The sequence below is a fragment of the Lipotes vexillifer genome, unplaced genomic scaffold, assembly GCF_000442215.2.
Source record: "Lipotes vexillifer unplaced genomic scaffold, Lipotes_vexillifer_v1.1 scaffold36, whole genome shotgun sequence".
Taxonomy (NCBI): Eukaryota; Metazoa; Chordata; class Mammalia; order Artiodactyla; family Lipotidae; genus Lipotes; species Lipotes vexillifer.
Genome location: NW_006792448.1, coordinates 5,092,392 through 5,104,475, shown reverse-complemented (window position 1 = coordinate 5,104,475; position 12,084 = coordinate 5,092,392). Strand labels below are relative to the sequence as shown.

Here is a 12,084-nt window from a genome sequence, read left to right as displayed (position 1 = left end):
TTTTTGTAATTGTAGGAGCAGCTTTCAGCCAGAGGAATGGATGCTTCTCTGTCTCATCAGTCACTGGTAGCACTTTCAGAGGTACGCTTACTTTAACCCAATTTAACTTTCTTTAAAATGTTAGTGCACAATCTACTTTTTCATTTGTTTCTTTTTATAGAACTTTATTCACTATTGACCTGATTTATTTTCCTTTGCCACTGTACTTTATGTTCACCAGTATTTATATCTTTATTACTTGTTTTTCTATATATATTCTTCCATTTGTTTGGTTTCCTTTATTTATTACTATATGCTAGAAACTCTTTGCTGGAGTCAGTTATATGTTATTGATTTATTTATTGAATGAATGTATCAAGGGACTATGTGCTAACCACCTAGGCCCTCCTCTTTCTTTTCTTTCAATAAAACACAGGTCCCATACTCCTGTAGAATGCAATTCTGGGGTTTTAGATCGTATAAGGGTTTTATTTATTTTCATGGGAAGAGGGAAAAATGAAAGGTTTTGTTTTACTTCTTTTTCTTAATTTTTTTTGTAGTTTGATTTTTAGAATTTAAAATTAGCAATTCATAAGTATGTATTGAGACTCTTAATTATTCCCTGATGTTCTGATTCCTCTTAATTACATTGTTTTGTATTCCTAGGCAGCATACTTAAATCTTATTCTTAATAAGTGGGAGTATACCTTTCCTATTTTAGCATCTTCTAAGGATTGTTTCCATTTGTTATCCATTTATCTTTGAAGCTCTTTATTTGATACATTATTTAAACTATCCTAATGTTAACGCTTTGTCATGTTTTATTTCAGAAATAGACAGTGTTTATTTGCATTGTGAATATCTCTATTACTCTGTGTTTTTTTCATCCCCAGAAATTGGCAGAACTAAAACGACAGACTATACCTTTGAAGAAAAAATTGGAGTCCTATTTAGATTTAATGCCGGTAATTATTTTTATGAAACAAACAAAAAAAATGTTCCTCTTTTCCACCTTTCCCCAAGGGCACTAAATGATCATGAAAATACTGGGTCCATGTTTAAGGATTTAAAATCTATGCTGAGGGACTTCCCTGTGGTCCAGTGGCTAAGACTCCATGTTCCCAATGCAGGGGGCCCGGGTTCTATCCCTGGTCAGAGAACTAGATCCCACAAGCCTCAACTAAGAGTTCGCATTCTGCAACTAAAGATCCCACATGCCACAACTAAGACCCTGTGCAGCCAAATAAATATTTAAAAAATAAATAAATAAAGTCTGTGCTGAATTTTAGTGCTTCCCTGGTGGCACAGTAGTTGAGAGTCCACCTGCCGATGCAGGGGACAGGGGTTCGTGCCCCGGTCCGGGAAGATCCCACATGCCGCAGAGTGGCTGGGCCCGTGAGCCATGGCCGCTAAGCCTGCGCATCCAGAGCCTGTGCTCCACAACAGGAGAGGCCACAACAGTGAGAGGCCCGCGTACCGCAAAAAAAAAAAAAAAAAAGATTGTTACATTCTTTTTCCCCTTGCATCCTAGCTGAGGCAACATAACCTTCCTTATTTTCCTTTAAAAGAATCCATCTCTTGCTCGGGTGAAAATTGAAGAAGCAAAGCGAGAATTAGTAAGTAGTTCCATTTTTTCCTTCCGATTTTTAAAAAATAAATGCTGACATAGCTAAAGCTCCCTTTCTCCTCCTTCTTTCCTTTCTATTCAGAGGTGAGCCACAGTCCCAGACTTGCTGTGTATCATTACCGTGCATCTTTTAATACTTTTTTGGCATATATGTATCTTTTATTTCATAAAAAATACATAGTGGTCCTTTAAAATTTTGTATAGATTTTCCTGGATGGAAAAGGAGGGTTGAGAGACATAGAATATTCTAGGCAGAAGGAATTAACAAAAGCATAAGAGCTGAAAAGTGGAGGACTTTTTCAAGCTTCAGCAAGTGAAGCAGTCCAGCTGCTTAGGAGTATGCAGTGGAAGATAGGGCTGAAGAAGGTCAATTGGTTTATGAGATGAAGGACCTTAAGTATAAAGAAGGTTGTTCTTGGAGGCTGTAGGGGACCACTGAAAGTTGGTCTGTGTTACCTTGTTTTTTAAGCTAAAGAGAAGTGTGATAAAGGTTATGCTTTTTGATCAGGCCAGTTGTTTAAGAAGGTTTTTCTGGAATCAGTGTATAGGGTGGATTGGAGGAGGGAAAAAGAAAATTGCAGAAACTAGTTGGCCTGTTTAGGCCAGATGAGAAGTAATGAGAACAGTGGCAATGAGATTGGAAAAGAGTGATGTGTGAGACATTGCAGAAGTGTGTTGCTTAAGGAGTCAAGGTCAGAAAAATCTATTCAAGTATCACTGCAGTCATTCACCTCTCTAAAGGTTCCCCCCCACCTTTTAATGTTTAATAGCATCAGGAGTCTGAAAACTTTTGGGGTGTGGGAAGTGGGGAGATATAAAAGCAAGGGGAATATCTCAAAGAATATTTAATATTTTGTAATGGTATTTTAAAAAATTTCTGTTTCAATGTTTTTCCTTTTTGCTTCCCGTATTTTAAATAACATTAGAAGTTAGAGCACCATCTTTATGTCCTTATTTATAAAATTTATGCTGTTTCTTTCTTCCTTTAGGATACTGTTGAAGCTGAACTTACAAAGAAAGTAAACATGATGGAACTGTGACCAGAGCCAAATAATTTTCATCTTTCTTAACAAAGTAAACTGAATAGGACTTTAAAGAATTATTTCCTCATGGCATTCCTTATACCTTAATTTCTGTGTTCTTAGATGAGATAATAATGTCATTATTGATAGAATAGTGGTTTCTGATTGTGTATTAAATTTTCATGCTCAAATACATAGTTTTCATATGAAAAAACATTGGTTTTCTATGCTGTTGGTGGTTAAATGTCCTTCAGTAATTCTCTTAGGTGAACTGTGACTGTTGTCCTGCAGTCGCTCACTAGGTCAGCTAAGTGAAAGGGAAAGGTTCTGCAACTTCAGTTATGTTTCTCTCACACCCCCGATCAGCTTACCTGCCTACCTCCAAGTGTTCATATATGCAGGAATTTGGTTTATGAAAAAGATGACCTTTTAAATCAGTAGTAGAGAGATAGATAAGTCAACACATGGTGCTAGATCTGTACTTCACCCCTTATATCAGGGTAATTTCAAGGGATCAAAGATTTAAATATTAAAAAAAAAAGTTAGTAAAAGAAATCATGGAGGAGTTTTAATGTTTTGATTTTTAAATAATCACAGAATCAGAAACTTATGACAAATCCAGGAGCCATAAAAAAACAATTGAAATGTTTGAAAATTTTGAAATACCAAAACTTCCTGTATGGCAAAATCTTTCATAAATAAAATCAAACCATGACAAATGTAGTGTAGAGAAGAAGAGAGATTTTTCACTGTGTAGCTTTTTGGACTTCAAAAAATTTTGTACCATGGAATCAAGAAGCAATTAGTTTTTTAAAGATTATCTAATTGACCTTAAAAATTTCCCTCCTCTCCTTTTCCACAAATATATGGCTAAAGACATTTGTATTTCCTTTTTTGGAGACTGTCCATTTCCTTTAGCCATTTAAGTATGGTGGTTTGATCTTTTTCTTAACAGTTTTTAAGACTGATGTGTTAGCTATATTTGAATTGTAAATATTTTCCAAGTTTGTCATTTGTCTTTTAACTTAATTGCAGTGCTTTTGGTAAGGTAACTTGGTAGGTTGACTGTGGAAATAACCACCATAATTCTTCCCATCCCTGTGCACTCACCCTTTGTATTGTGACCTTGCTACTTCTGCCGTTGAGAGGTGGAGTCTATATCTAGCGAATATTAGAAAAACAGAGGATTAAAAACTGGTTGTGTGGGACTTCCCTGGTAGTCCAGTGTTTAAGAACCACCTTCCAAATTAGGGGATGCGGATTTGAACCCTGGTCGGGGAACTAAGATCCCACATGCCATAGGGCAATTAAGCCTGTGCACCACAACTAGAGAGGAGCCCACACACCACAACAAAGAGCCTGTGCAGCACAACTAAGACCCGATGCAGCCAAATAAATAAAATAAATTAAAAAACAAAACAAAACTGGTTTTGCATTGGATCTTGCCCTCTCTTACTGCTCTAGAATTCTGAGACTATCATGTGAAGAAGCCTGGACTATTGGAGGATGAGCTGAGACAAGTAATTCCAGCTGAGCCCTGTTCCCACCCCAAGACCGAACAGGCTGCCAACTGCCAAATATGTGAATGAGTCCTTCTTATACTGTCCAGCCCCACTTGAGCCACTAGCAGACTGCAGAGGTCAACCACACTGACCCAGGCTAGAAGCCAAGAGAGTCAACCCTTAGAATCATGAGAAATAAGAAATGATTGTTGTTTGAAGCTTATTTTAAGTTTGGGGCTGGTTGTTAGCTGCAGTAGCTAGTTGATAAATAGCTTTTGAAACTTATGTTCAAAGAAAAAGGAGAGCAAAAAATGTACAATATAAGAATCAAAAAAGAGGGACTTCTCTGGTGGTCCAATAGGTAAGACTCCATGCCAGTGCAGGGGGCCTGGGTTTGATCCCTGGTTGGCGAACTAGATCCTGCATGCATGCCGCAACTAAGAGTCTGCTTGCCACAAGTAAGAAGTCTACATGCTGCAACTAAGACCCGGCACAGCTTAAATAAATAAATAATCAGACAGATTTGGCTCACAGACAGTATTTGTCAACTCCTGCCCTACAACAATAGCTATAAAATGAAAACAAAGAGGTATATCTAATACATCAATTGTGGAGTTAGCATGGAATCATAAAAAATGCTCAGTCAAAAAGAAGTCAGGAAATAAAAAAAAGGAAAAGATGAGACAAATAGAAAACAAGATGGTAGATTTACACACAACCATATCAATAATCGCATTAACTGCAAATGATTTAAATACTCCCATTAAGAAGCAGAGATTTGTCAGCTTGAATTAAAAAATGAAGACAGTTAAATGCTGTCCCCAAGCAACCCACTTTAAAGATACAGGTAGACTGGGCTTCCCTGGTGGCGCAGTGGTTGAGAGTCTGACTGCCAATGCAGGGGACACGGGTTCGTGCCCTGGTCTGGGAAGATCCCATATGCCGCTGAGCCTGCGCGTCCAGAGCCTGTGCTCCGCAACGGGAGAGGCCACAACAGTGAGAGGCCCGTGTACCACACACACACACACACAAAACATACAGGTAGATTAAAAGTAAAATCGTGGAAAATATATACAATGTAAATAGTAACTAAAAGTTTACAGTAATATCAAAATAGATGTTAGAACGGGAGATAAAGTTGTACATTTCATAGTGATAAAGAAGCCAGAATCATCCAATGGGGAAAGAATAGTCTTATGGTGCTGGGACAATTAGATGTCCAAATTCAAAAAATAAAGTTGGACCCTTAGCTCACACTGTATATAGAAACTAAAAATGCATCAAAACCTTCAATATGGGGCTTCCCTGGTGGCGCAGTGGTTGAGAATCTGCCTGCCAATGCAGACGACACAGGTTTGAGCCCTGGTCTGGGAAGATCCCACATGCCATGGAGCAACTGGGCCCGTGAGCCACAATTACTGAGCCTGCGCGTCTGGAGCCTGTGCTCCGCAACAACAGAGGCCGCGATAGTGAGAGGCCTGCGCACCGCGATGAAGAGTGACCCCCACTTGCCACAACTAGAGAAAGCCCATGCACAGAAATGAAGACCCAACACAGCCATAAATAAATAAATAAATAAATACATTGTGTATTATTAAAAAAAAAAAAACCTTCAATATGAGCTAAAACTATAAAACTCTTAGAAGAAAAGTTAGAGACAAGTCACGATCTTGGATATGACAAAGGATTCTTAGATATGAAGCCAAAAGCACAAGCAACAAAAGAAAAAAATAAATTGGACTTTATGAAAATTGAAAACTTTTGTGTTTCAAAGGACACCATTAAGAAAGTGAGTAGGCAATCTACAGAATGTGGGGAAATATTTGCAAATCATGTCTGATAAGGGACTTGTACCAGAATCTATAAAAACTCACAACTCAATAATAAAAGACAAATAACCCAATTAAAAATGGGTAAGGGATTTGAATAGACATTTCTCCAGTGTAGATGTATATGAATGCCTAATACGCACATGAAAAGATGCTTGCCATCATTAATTATCAGGGAAATAAAAACTCAGACACCATCTCATACCCACTAAGATGGATAGAATAAAAGAGACATAATGACAAGTGTTGGTGAGGATGTGGACAAATTGGAACCCTTATACACTAATGGTAGTATGGTAATATGGTACAGTCATTTTGGAAAGCAGTTTGGCAGGGTCTCAAATTACTAAATATTGAGTTACCTTCTGACCCAGCAACTCAACTCCCAGCTGTATACCCAAGAGAAATGAAAACACATGTGCATACAAAAATTTATGCATGAATGTTTGCAGCAACATTATTCATAACAATGCGAATGCCCATCAATGGGCAAACAATGTGGTATAGCCATACAATGGAATATTATTTAGTCATAAAAAGGAATGAAGTACCCAGACATGATACAACATGGATGAAACTTGAAACCATATGCTAAGGGAAAGAAGCCAGTCACAAAAAATCACATATTGTAGGATTCCATTCATATGAAATGTCCTGAAATATATAGAGATAGAAAGCAAATTGATGACTGACTGAAGGATGAGGGATAGCGGGTAATAGCTAAAGGGTACAGAGTTCCTTTTGAAGTAATGGTTGCAAATGTCTGTGAATACATTGAAAACCATTGAATTATATACACTTAATTTTTTTTAAGATAGCTATTATTATTATTATTGGCTGCATTGAGTCTTTGTTGCTGTGCGGGGACTTTCTCTAGTTGCAGCAAGCAGGGGCTACTCTTCGTTGCAGTGCACGGGTTTCTCATTGCAGTGGCTTCTCTTGTGGAGCACGGGCTCTAGGCATGTGGGCTTCAGTAGTTGCAGCACACGGGCTCAGTAGTTGTGGCTCACGGGCTCTAGGGTGCGTGGACTTCAGTAGTTGTGGCACGCGGGTTCTAGGGTGCACAGGCTTCAGTAGTTGTGGCATACAGGCTTAGTTGCTCCGTGGCATGTGGGATCTTCCCAGACCAGGGCTCGAACCCGTGTCCCCTGCATTAGCAGGCGGATTCTTAACCACTGTGCCACCAGGGAAGTTCTACATACACTTTAAATGGGTGAATTGTAGGGTAAGTGAATTATATCTCAGTAAAGCTGCTGAAGAGAAGGTATACAGATTAAAAAGGAAGAAGTAAAACCATTTTTATTCACAAATGGAGTTAGTAAAGTGAGCATCCATGCCAGAAAGGTAGGAAATTAAGAGCAAAATAAACCCAAAGAGACTAGCAGGAGGAAATTATGAAGATATAAGCAAAAATTAATAAAACAAAATAAATACAATAGAAAGGATCAATAAAGTGAAGAGTTGGTTCTGTAAAAAAAATAAACTAGAAATCTGCCTCATCATCTACACTTTTTTTTTTTTTTTTTGGCCGCGCCACGCAAGATGTGGGATCTTAGTTCCCCGACCAGGGATCAAACCCGCATCCCCTGCATTGGAAGCGTGGAGTCTTAACCACTGGACCACTAGGGAAGTCACTTGTCTAAATTTTTCAGTGTATAGGTACAGCATTGTTGTTTATATCCTCTATTTCCAGAATCTGAAGTGAATCCCCTTTGGTTCCTTGTTCCAGTAGGACTGGGGGTTTTAAAAAAGGGCTGGTCTAGGAAGCCAGGAAACCTGGATACAGAGGGCAAAGAGAAATAGACTAGGTCATGGAGGAGTCAGGGGCATGGCTCAGGCTGACAGTCTGTCCATTTGTAGATGTGCCAGGAGGGATGTAAGGTGTGGGCAAGCAAGCATCTAAAGGAGCCCCTAATTAAACCTTCTTGCTCTAATTCCATTTCTAGGTCTCTCACCTGCATATTTCTTGGAAATATCAAATATACCCATATGTATGGGTGTGTGTGTGTGAGAGGGACCTGTGTTCTTTTGTCTCTAGTTCTGACTGCATGTCTGTCTATGAGAACCACACCCCTACCCCTACATACTTCTGCATTTATCTCCAATGAACAAAGACACTCTTGGATAATCACAGCAAAATGATCAAATTTAGGAAATTTAACATTGATAAAATTTTATTATCTAATATATAGTCCATACTCAAATTCCTCCGATTGTCTCAATGTGCTTCGTAACAATTGTTTTTCCAATCCAAGATCATACATTGTATGTAGTTGTGTCTGTCTTAATCCAGTTTTTCATATCTGATTCTGCCCATTTTGCCTTTACTGTTTCATTCGACCCGCATTTCTAGGTCTATGAAACTCCCCCAACTCCAATTCAGCTGTCTTAGCAAGTCCAGTCAGGGTGGCACAGACCTAGGGACCATTGCATATATAGGTCCAAGCCCTGCAGAGTCACTATCCTTTGCCCAAAGTTCTGCCCTGTGGGCGAGGGAAGGGGAGGTGCTGTACGTCAATAGATTTGCCTTTGCCTATACTAAATTAAGAACTCATTGGGCTTCCCTGGTGGCGCAGTGGTTGAGAGTCCGCCTGCCGATTCAGGGGACACGGGTTCGTGCCCTGGTCCAGGAAGATCCCACGTGCCGCGGAGCAGCTGGGCCCGTGAGCCATGGCCCACAGAGCCTGCACGTCCGGAGCCTGTGCTCCGCAACGGGAGATGCCACAACAGTGAGAGGCCTGCGTACAGCAAAAAAAAGAAAAAGAAAGAACTCACGACCTTGGCAGGGGCTTGAGTTACCAGCAGCATGGGATTAGCTGTTACAGCTTCTGCTCCTTGGGAAGCATGTGAAACTGAATATTGGGTAAGAAGTGCAGCTTGAATGAAAAGATGCTCCTCATCAAATGTGTCTGAAGCTATTTTAAGAGAAGACTGAGGATTGTGTGTGGATGTCCTTGGAGCCTGTTTGGTTGCCAGGGGAACTTTTTCTTGTGAGTTATCACAGGAGCACGTGACAGCTGCCTCACCATAGTCTGGCTCTGACCCTGTGCCAGGACAGCTGATGCCCGGGCTTTGATGACACACCACTCAAAAAGGCTGCTCTGCCAGCTTTATTTAGTACTATGATGCATGGATGTCTTCTTATTAGCACAGCTTCCTCTCACACTGTGCAGGTTTATGTTTTCAGGTTTATCTTACAGTGCTCAGATCTCATATTTACAGTTTTCTTTCAATTCTGCAACAACATCTGTGGGCTGACAGCCTGCCTCCACTGTGTTGGGAGGGAGAATTGCTGTATTTTCCACAGCATGTTCAGACACTGAGCAAAAAACCTGGCTCTTATACTACCTAGCAATGTGACCTTAAAGACATCATGTTAACTTAGGTATCGAATGGATATAATAGTCGCCCTACCTGCCCTGTTATTTGTTCTTCACTTATTTATTAACAAATTTTATTAAATACTATGTGTTGGGTACTGAGGCCACAAAGATAAATAAGAATTTCCCCTCAATCTCAGAGAGGCAGCTTATACATTTACAGAGTATCAGACTGGAAGTGATTGTTCAGTCCAAATTTTAGTCTTATAGACAAGGATATTGAGGCCCAAAGAAATAAAATGACTGCCCAGATGTCACACCCAGTCACTGACCAAGTTGGGATGGGAACACAGATTGCTTATTTCCCAACCCAAAGATCTTTCCTCTGTAACACCTACTTTTGGCTAAACTGTAATGTCTCAATTTCCCTGCTTAGCTTTTTTTTTTTTTTTTTTTTTTTTTTTTTTTTTTTTGCGGTACACGGGCCTCTCACTGCTGTGGCCTCTCCCATTGCGGAGCACAGGCTCCGGACGCGCAGACTCAGCGGCCGTGGCTCACGGGTCCATCCGCTCTGCGGCATGTGGGATCTTCCGGGACCAGGGCACGAACCCGCGTCCCCTGCATCGGCAGGCGGACTCCCAACCACTGCACCACCAGGGAAGCCCCTTAGCTTTTAAAAAAAATAATAAATTTATTTATTTATTCATTGCTGCACGCAGATTTTCTTTAGTTGCATCGAGCGGGGGCTAGTCTTCATTGGGTGCACGGGTTTCAGTAGTTGTGGCACGCAGGCTCAGTAGTTGTGGTGCACGGGCTTAGTTGCTCCACAGCATGTGGGATCTTCCTGGACCAGGGCTCGAACCCATGTCCCTTGCATTGGCAGGCAGATTCTTAACCACTGCACCACCAGCAAAGCTCTCCCTGCTTAGCTTTTAACTACTTTAGAAATGTAGACTGGGGATGCCCAAGCTCCTCAAATGTTAGAAAAAAAAAATTTCCTTAAGAAAATAACAAAAAACTCCAAACTACTTGTAACCACAAAAGTAATATCTGTTTATTACAAATAATTCCAACAATTCAAAAGTATATAAAATTTGAAGTCTAAGCTCTTTCCTACTCCCAGCCCCAATTCTACTTCCCAAGAATAACTGACTACTTATTCTCTACTATCATTAGGGTGAATCATTCTAGACTTATCTATGCAAATCCAACATGTACACATATATATTTTTAAAATATTTATTTATTTATATATTTGGCTGTGTCGGGTCTTAGTTGGGGCATGTGGGATATTTATTTGTGGTATGTAAACTCTTAGTTGCAGCATGTGGAATCTAGTTCCCCGGCCAGGGATTGAACCTGGGCCCCCAGCATTGGGAGCACAGAGTCTGAGCCACTGGACCACCAGGGAAGTCCCCACATATTTTTATATTCTTCGTAACACTGTAGTATTTCAACGTACAGATATATTATACTTTATGACTTTCAGATGGCTCCAATTCAAAATACTTTATAAACATCAAAAATTATCAGATAGTCCCTCTCCCTTTGGGGTTGTAAAATTGGTAACCAATGATTGAGAAAGTATACAATAACAAAAAGCTAATATTAATCAGAAATTAAGACTTTTTCTATCAATTTGAACTTATTCATCAAATAGCAGCTCTAGATATTTGAAAAATAGTTGTCATATATGTGTGTGAAATATGGTATATATTCAGCCTGAAGGTTTTTCTGTGTGTATGTATAGATTCTGGGTCCTTTTGATAACTTTGTTGCCCCTGTCCCATCCCCTGTTCCTTTGTTAGGGGCCACTGCTCTAATGGTGCCAAGGATCATTAGCACAAGTTTATACTGTAGTACCAAATGCTCTCTATTGGCCAGCAGGTCCCTCTGAGTCATTGTGTCGGTTTTGAATTGCATTTAGCTGCATATAACAAAAAACGCAAAGAAATGGCTTGTCTCTTTCTTGTAAAATGCCAGAAGCAGGCAGTTCAAGGTAGAGATGGGGACTTCTCTAGTCATCAGGGAAATCGGCTCCTTCTTTGTGGTTCACATGGTTTTAGCACTGGTTTCTATCCTCAAGGTCACCTCACAGTCATATGATGGCTGCTGTAGCACCAACTTTCATGTCTACATCACTTTGGACAATCCTACCTGCAAAGGGTAGGGGGCTGGAAAATGTAGTATTTTTATGGGCACATTGTTGCACAGAATAAATTTGGGTTTCTATTAGTTAAGAAAGAGTGAGAATGAGGATTAACAAGTAGGGACTTCTAGTTACCCACCCTAATTACGGGCAAAATTCTTTTACCTACCAGTCCTGGGTTGAATTTTCTTTTAGCTCCCATTCTCTTCTTTGTGGAAATAAGATTTCCTTTCTTTTTATTCAGCTTTGTCACTTCTCTTTCTGCCATTTTTTTGTTCTAACAAAGCTCAATTATTCTTTCTCTTCCAATTTGAGACATTGAGCTCCCTTCTGTTTGTATTTATTTATTTATTTAGTTATGGCTGCATTGGGTCTTCGTTGCGGTGCATGGGTTTCTCATTGCTGTGGCTTCTCTTGTTGTGGAGCACAGGCTCTAGGCATGTGGGCTTCAGTGTTTGTGGGCTCAGTAGTTGTGGCCCGCAGGCTCAGTATTTGTGGCTCGCAGGCTCTAGAGTACAGGCTCAGTAGTTGTGGTGCACAGGCTTAGTTGCTCTGCAGCATGTGGGATCTTCCCGGACCAGGACTCAAACCCATGTCCCTTGTATTGGTGGGCGGATTCTTAACCACTGTGCCACCAGGGAAGCTCCTGTTTGTAT

At 40.1% G+C, this 12,084-nt stretch overlaps 1 protein-coding gene across 1 annotated transcript in view; it reads left to right on the top strand.

Annotated features, from left to right (window-relative positions):
- Positions 1–2,854, top strand: part of HAUS1 (HAUS augmin like complex subunit 1) — a 33,188-nt gene extending 30,334 nt beyond the window's left edge. The window contains exons 7-10 of the mRNA XM_007465625.1: positions 16–81; positions 873–944; positions 1,548–1,595; positions 2,596–2,854. Coding sequence (XP_007465687.1) covers positions 16–81; positions 873–944; positions 1,548–1,595; positions 2,596–2,646 — 237 coding nt within the window. The 3' untranslated portion in view covers positions 2,647–2,854. The remainder of the gene's footprint in view (positions 1–15; positions 82–872; positions 945–1,547; positions 1,596–2,595) is intronic.
- Positions 2,855–12,084: the final 9,230 nt, after the last annotated feature.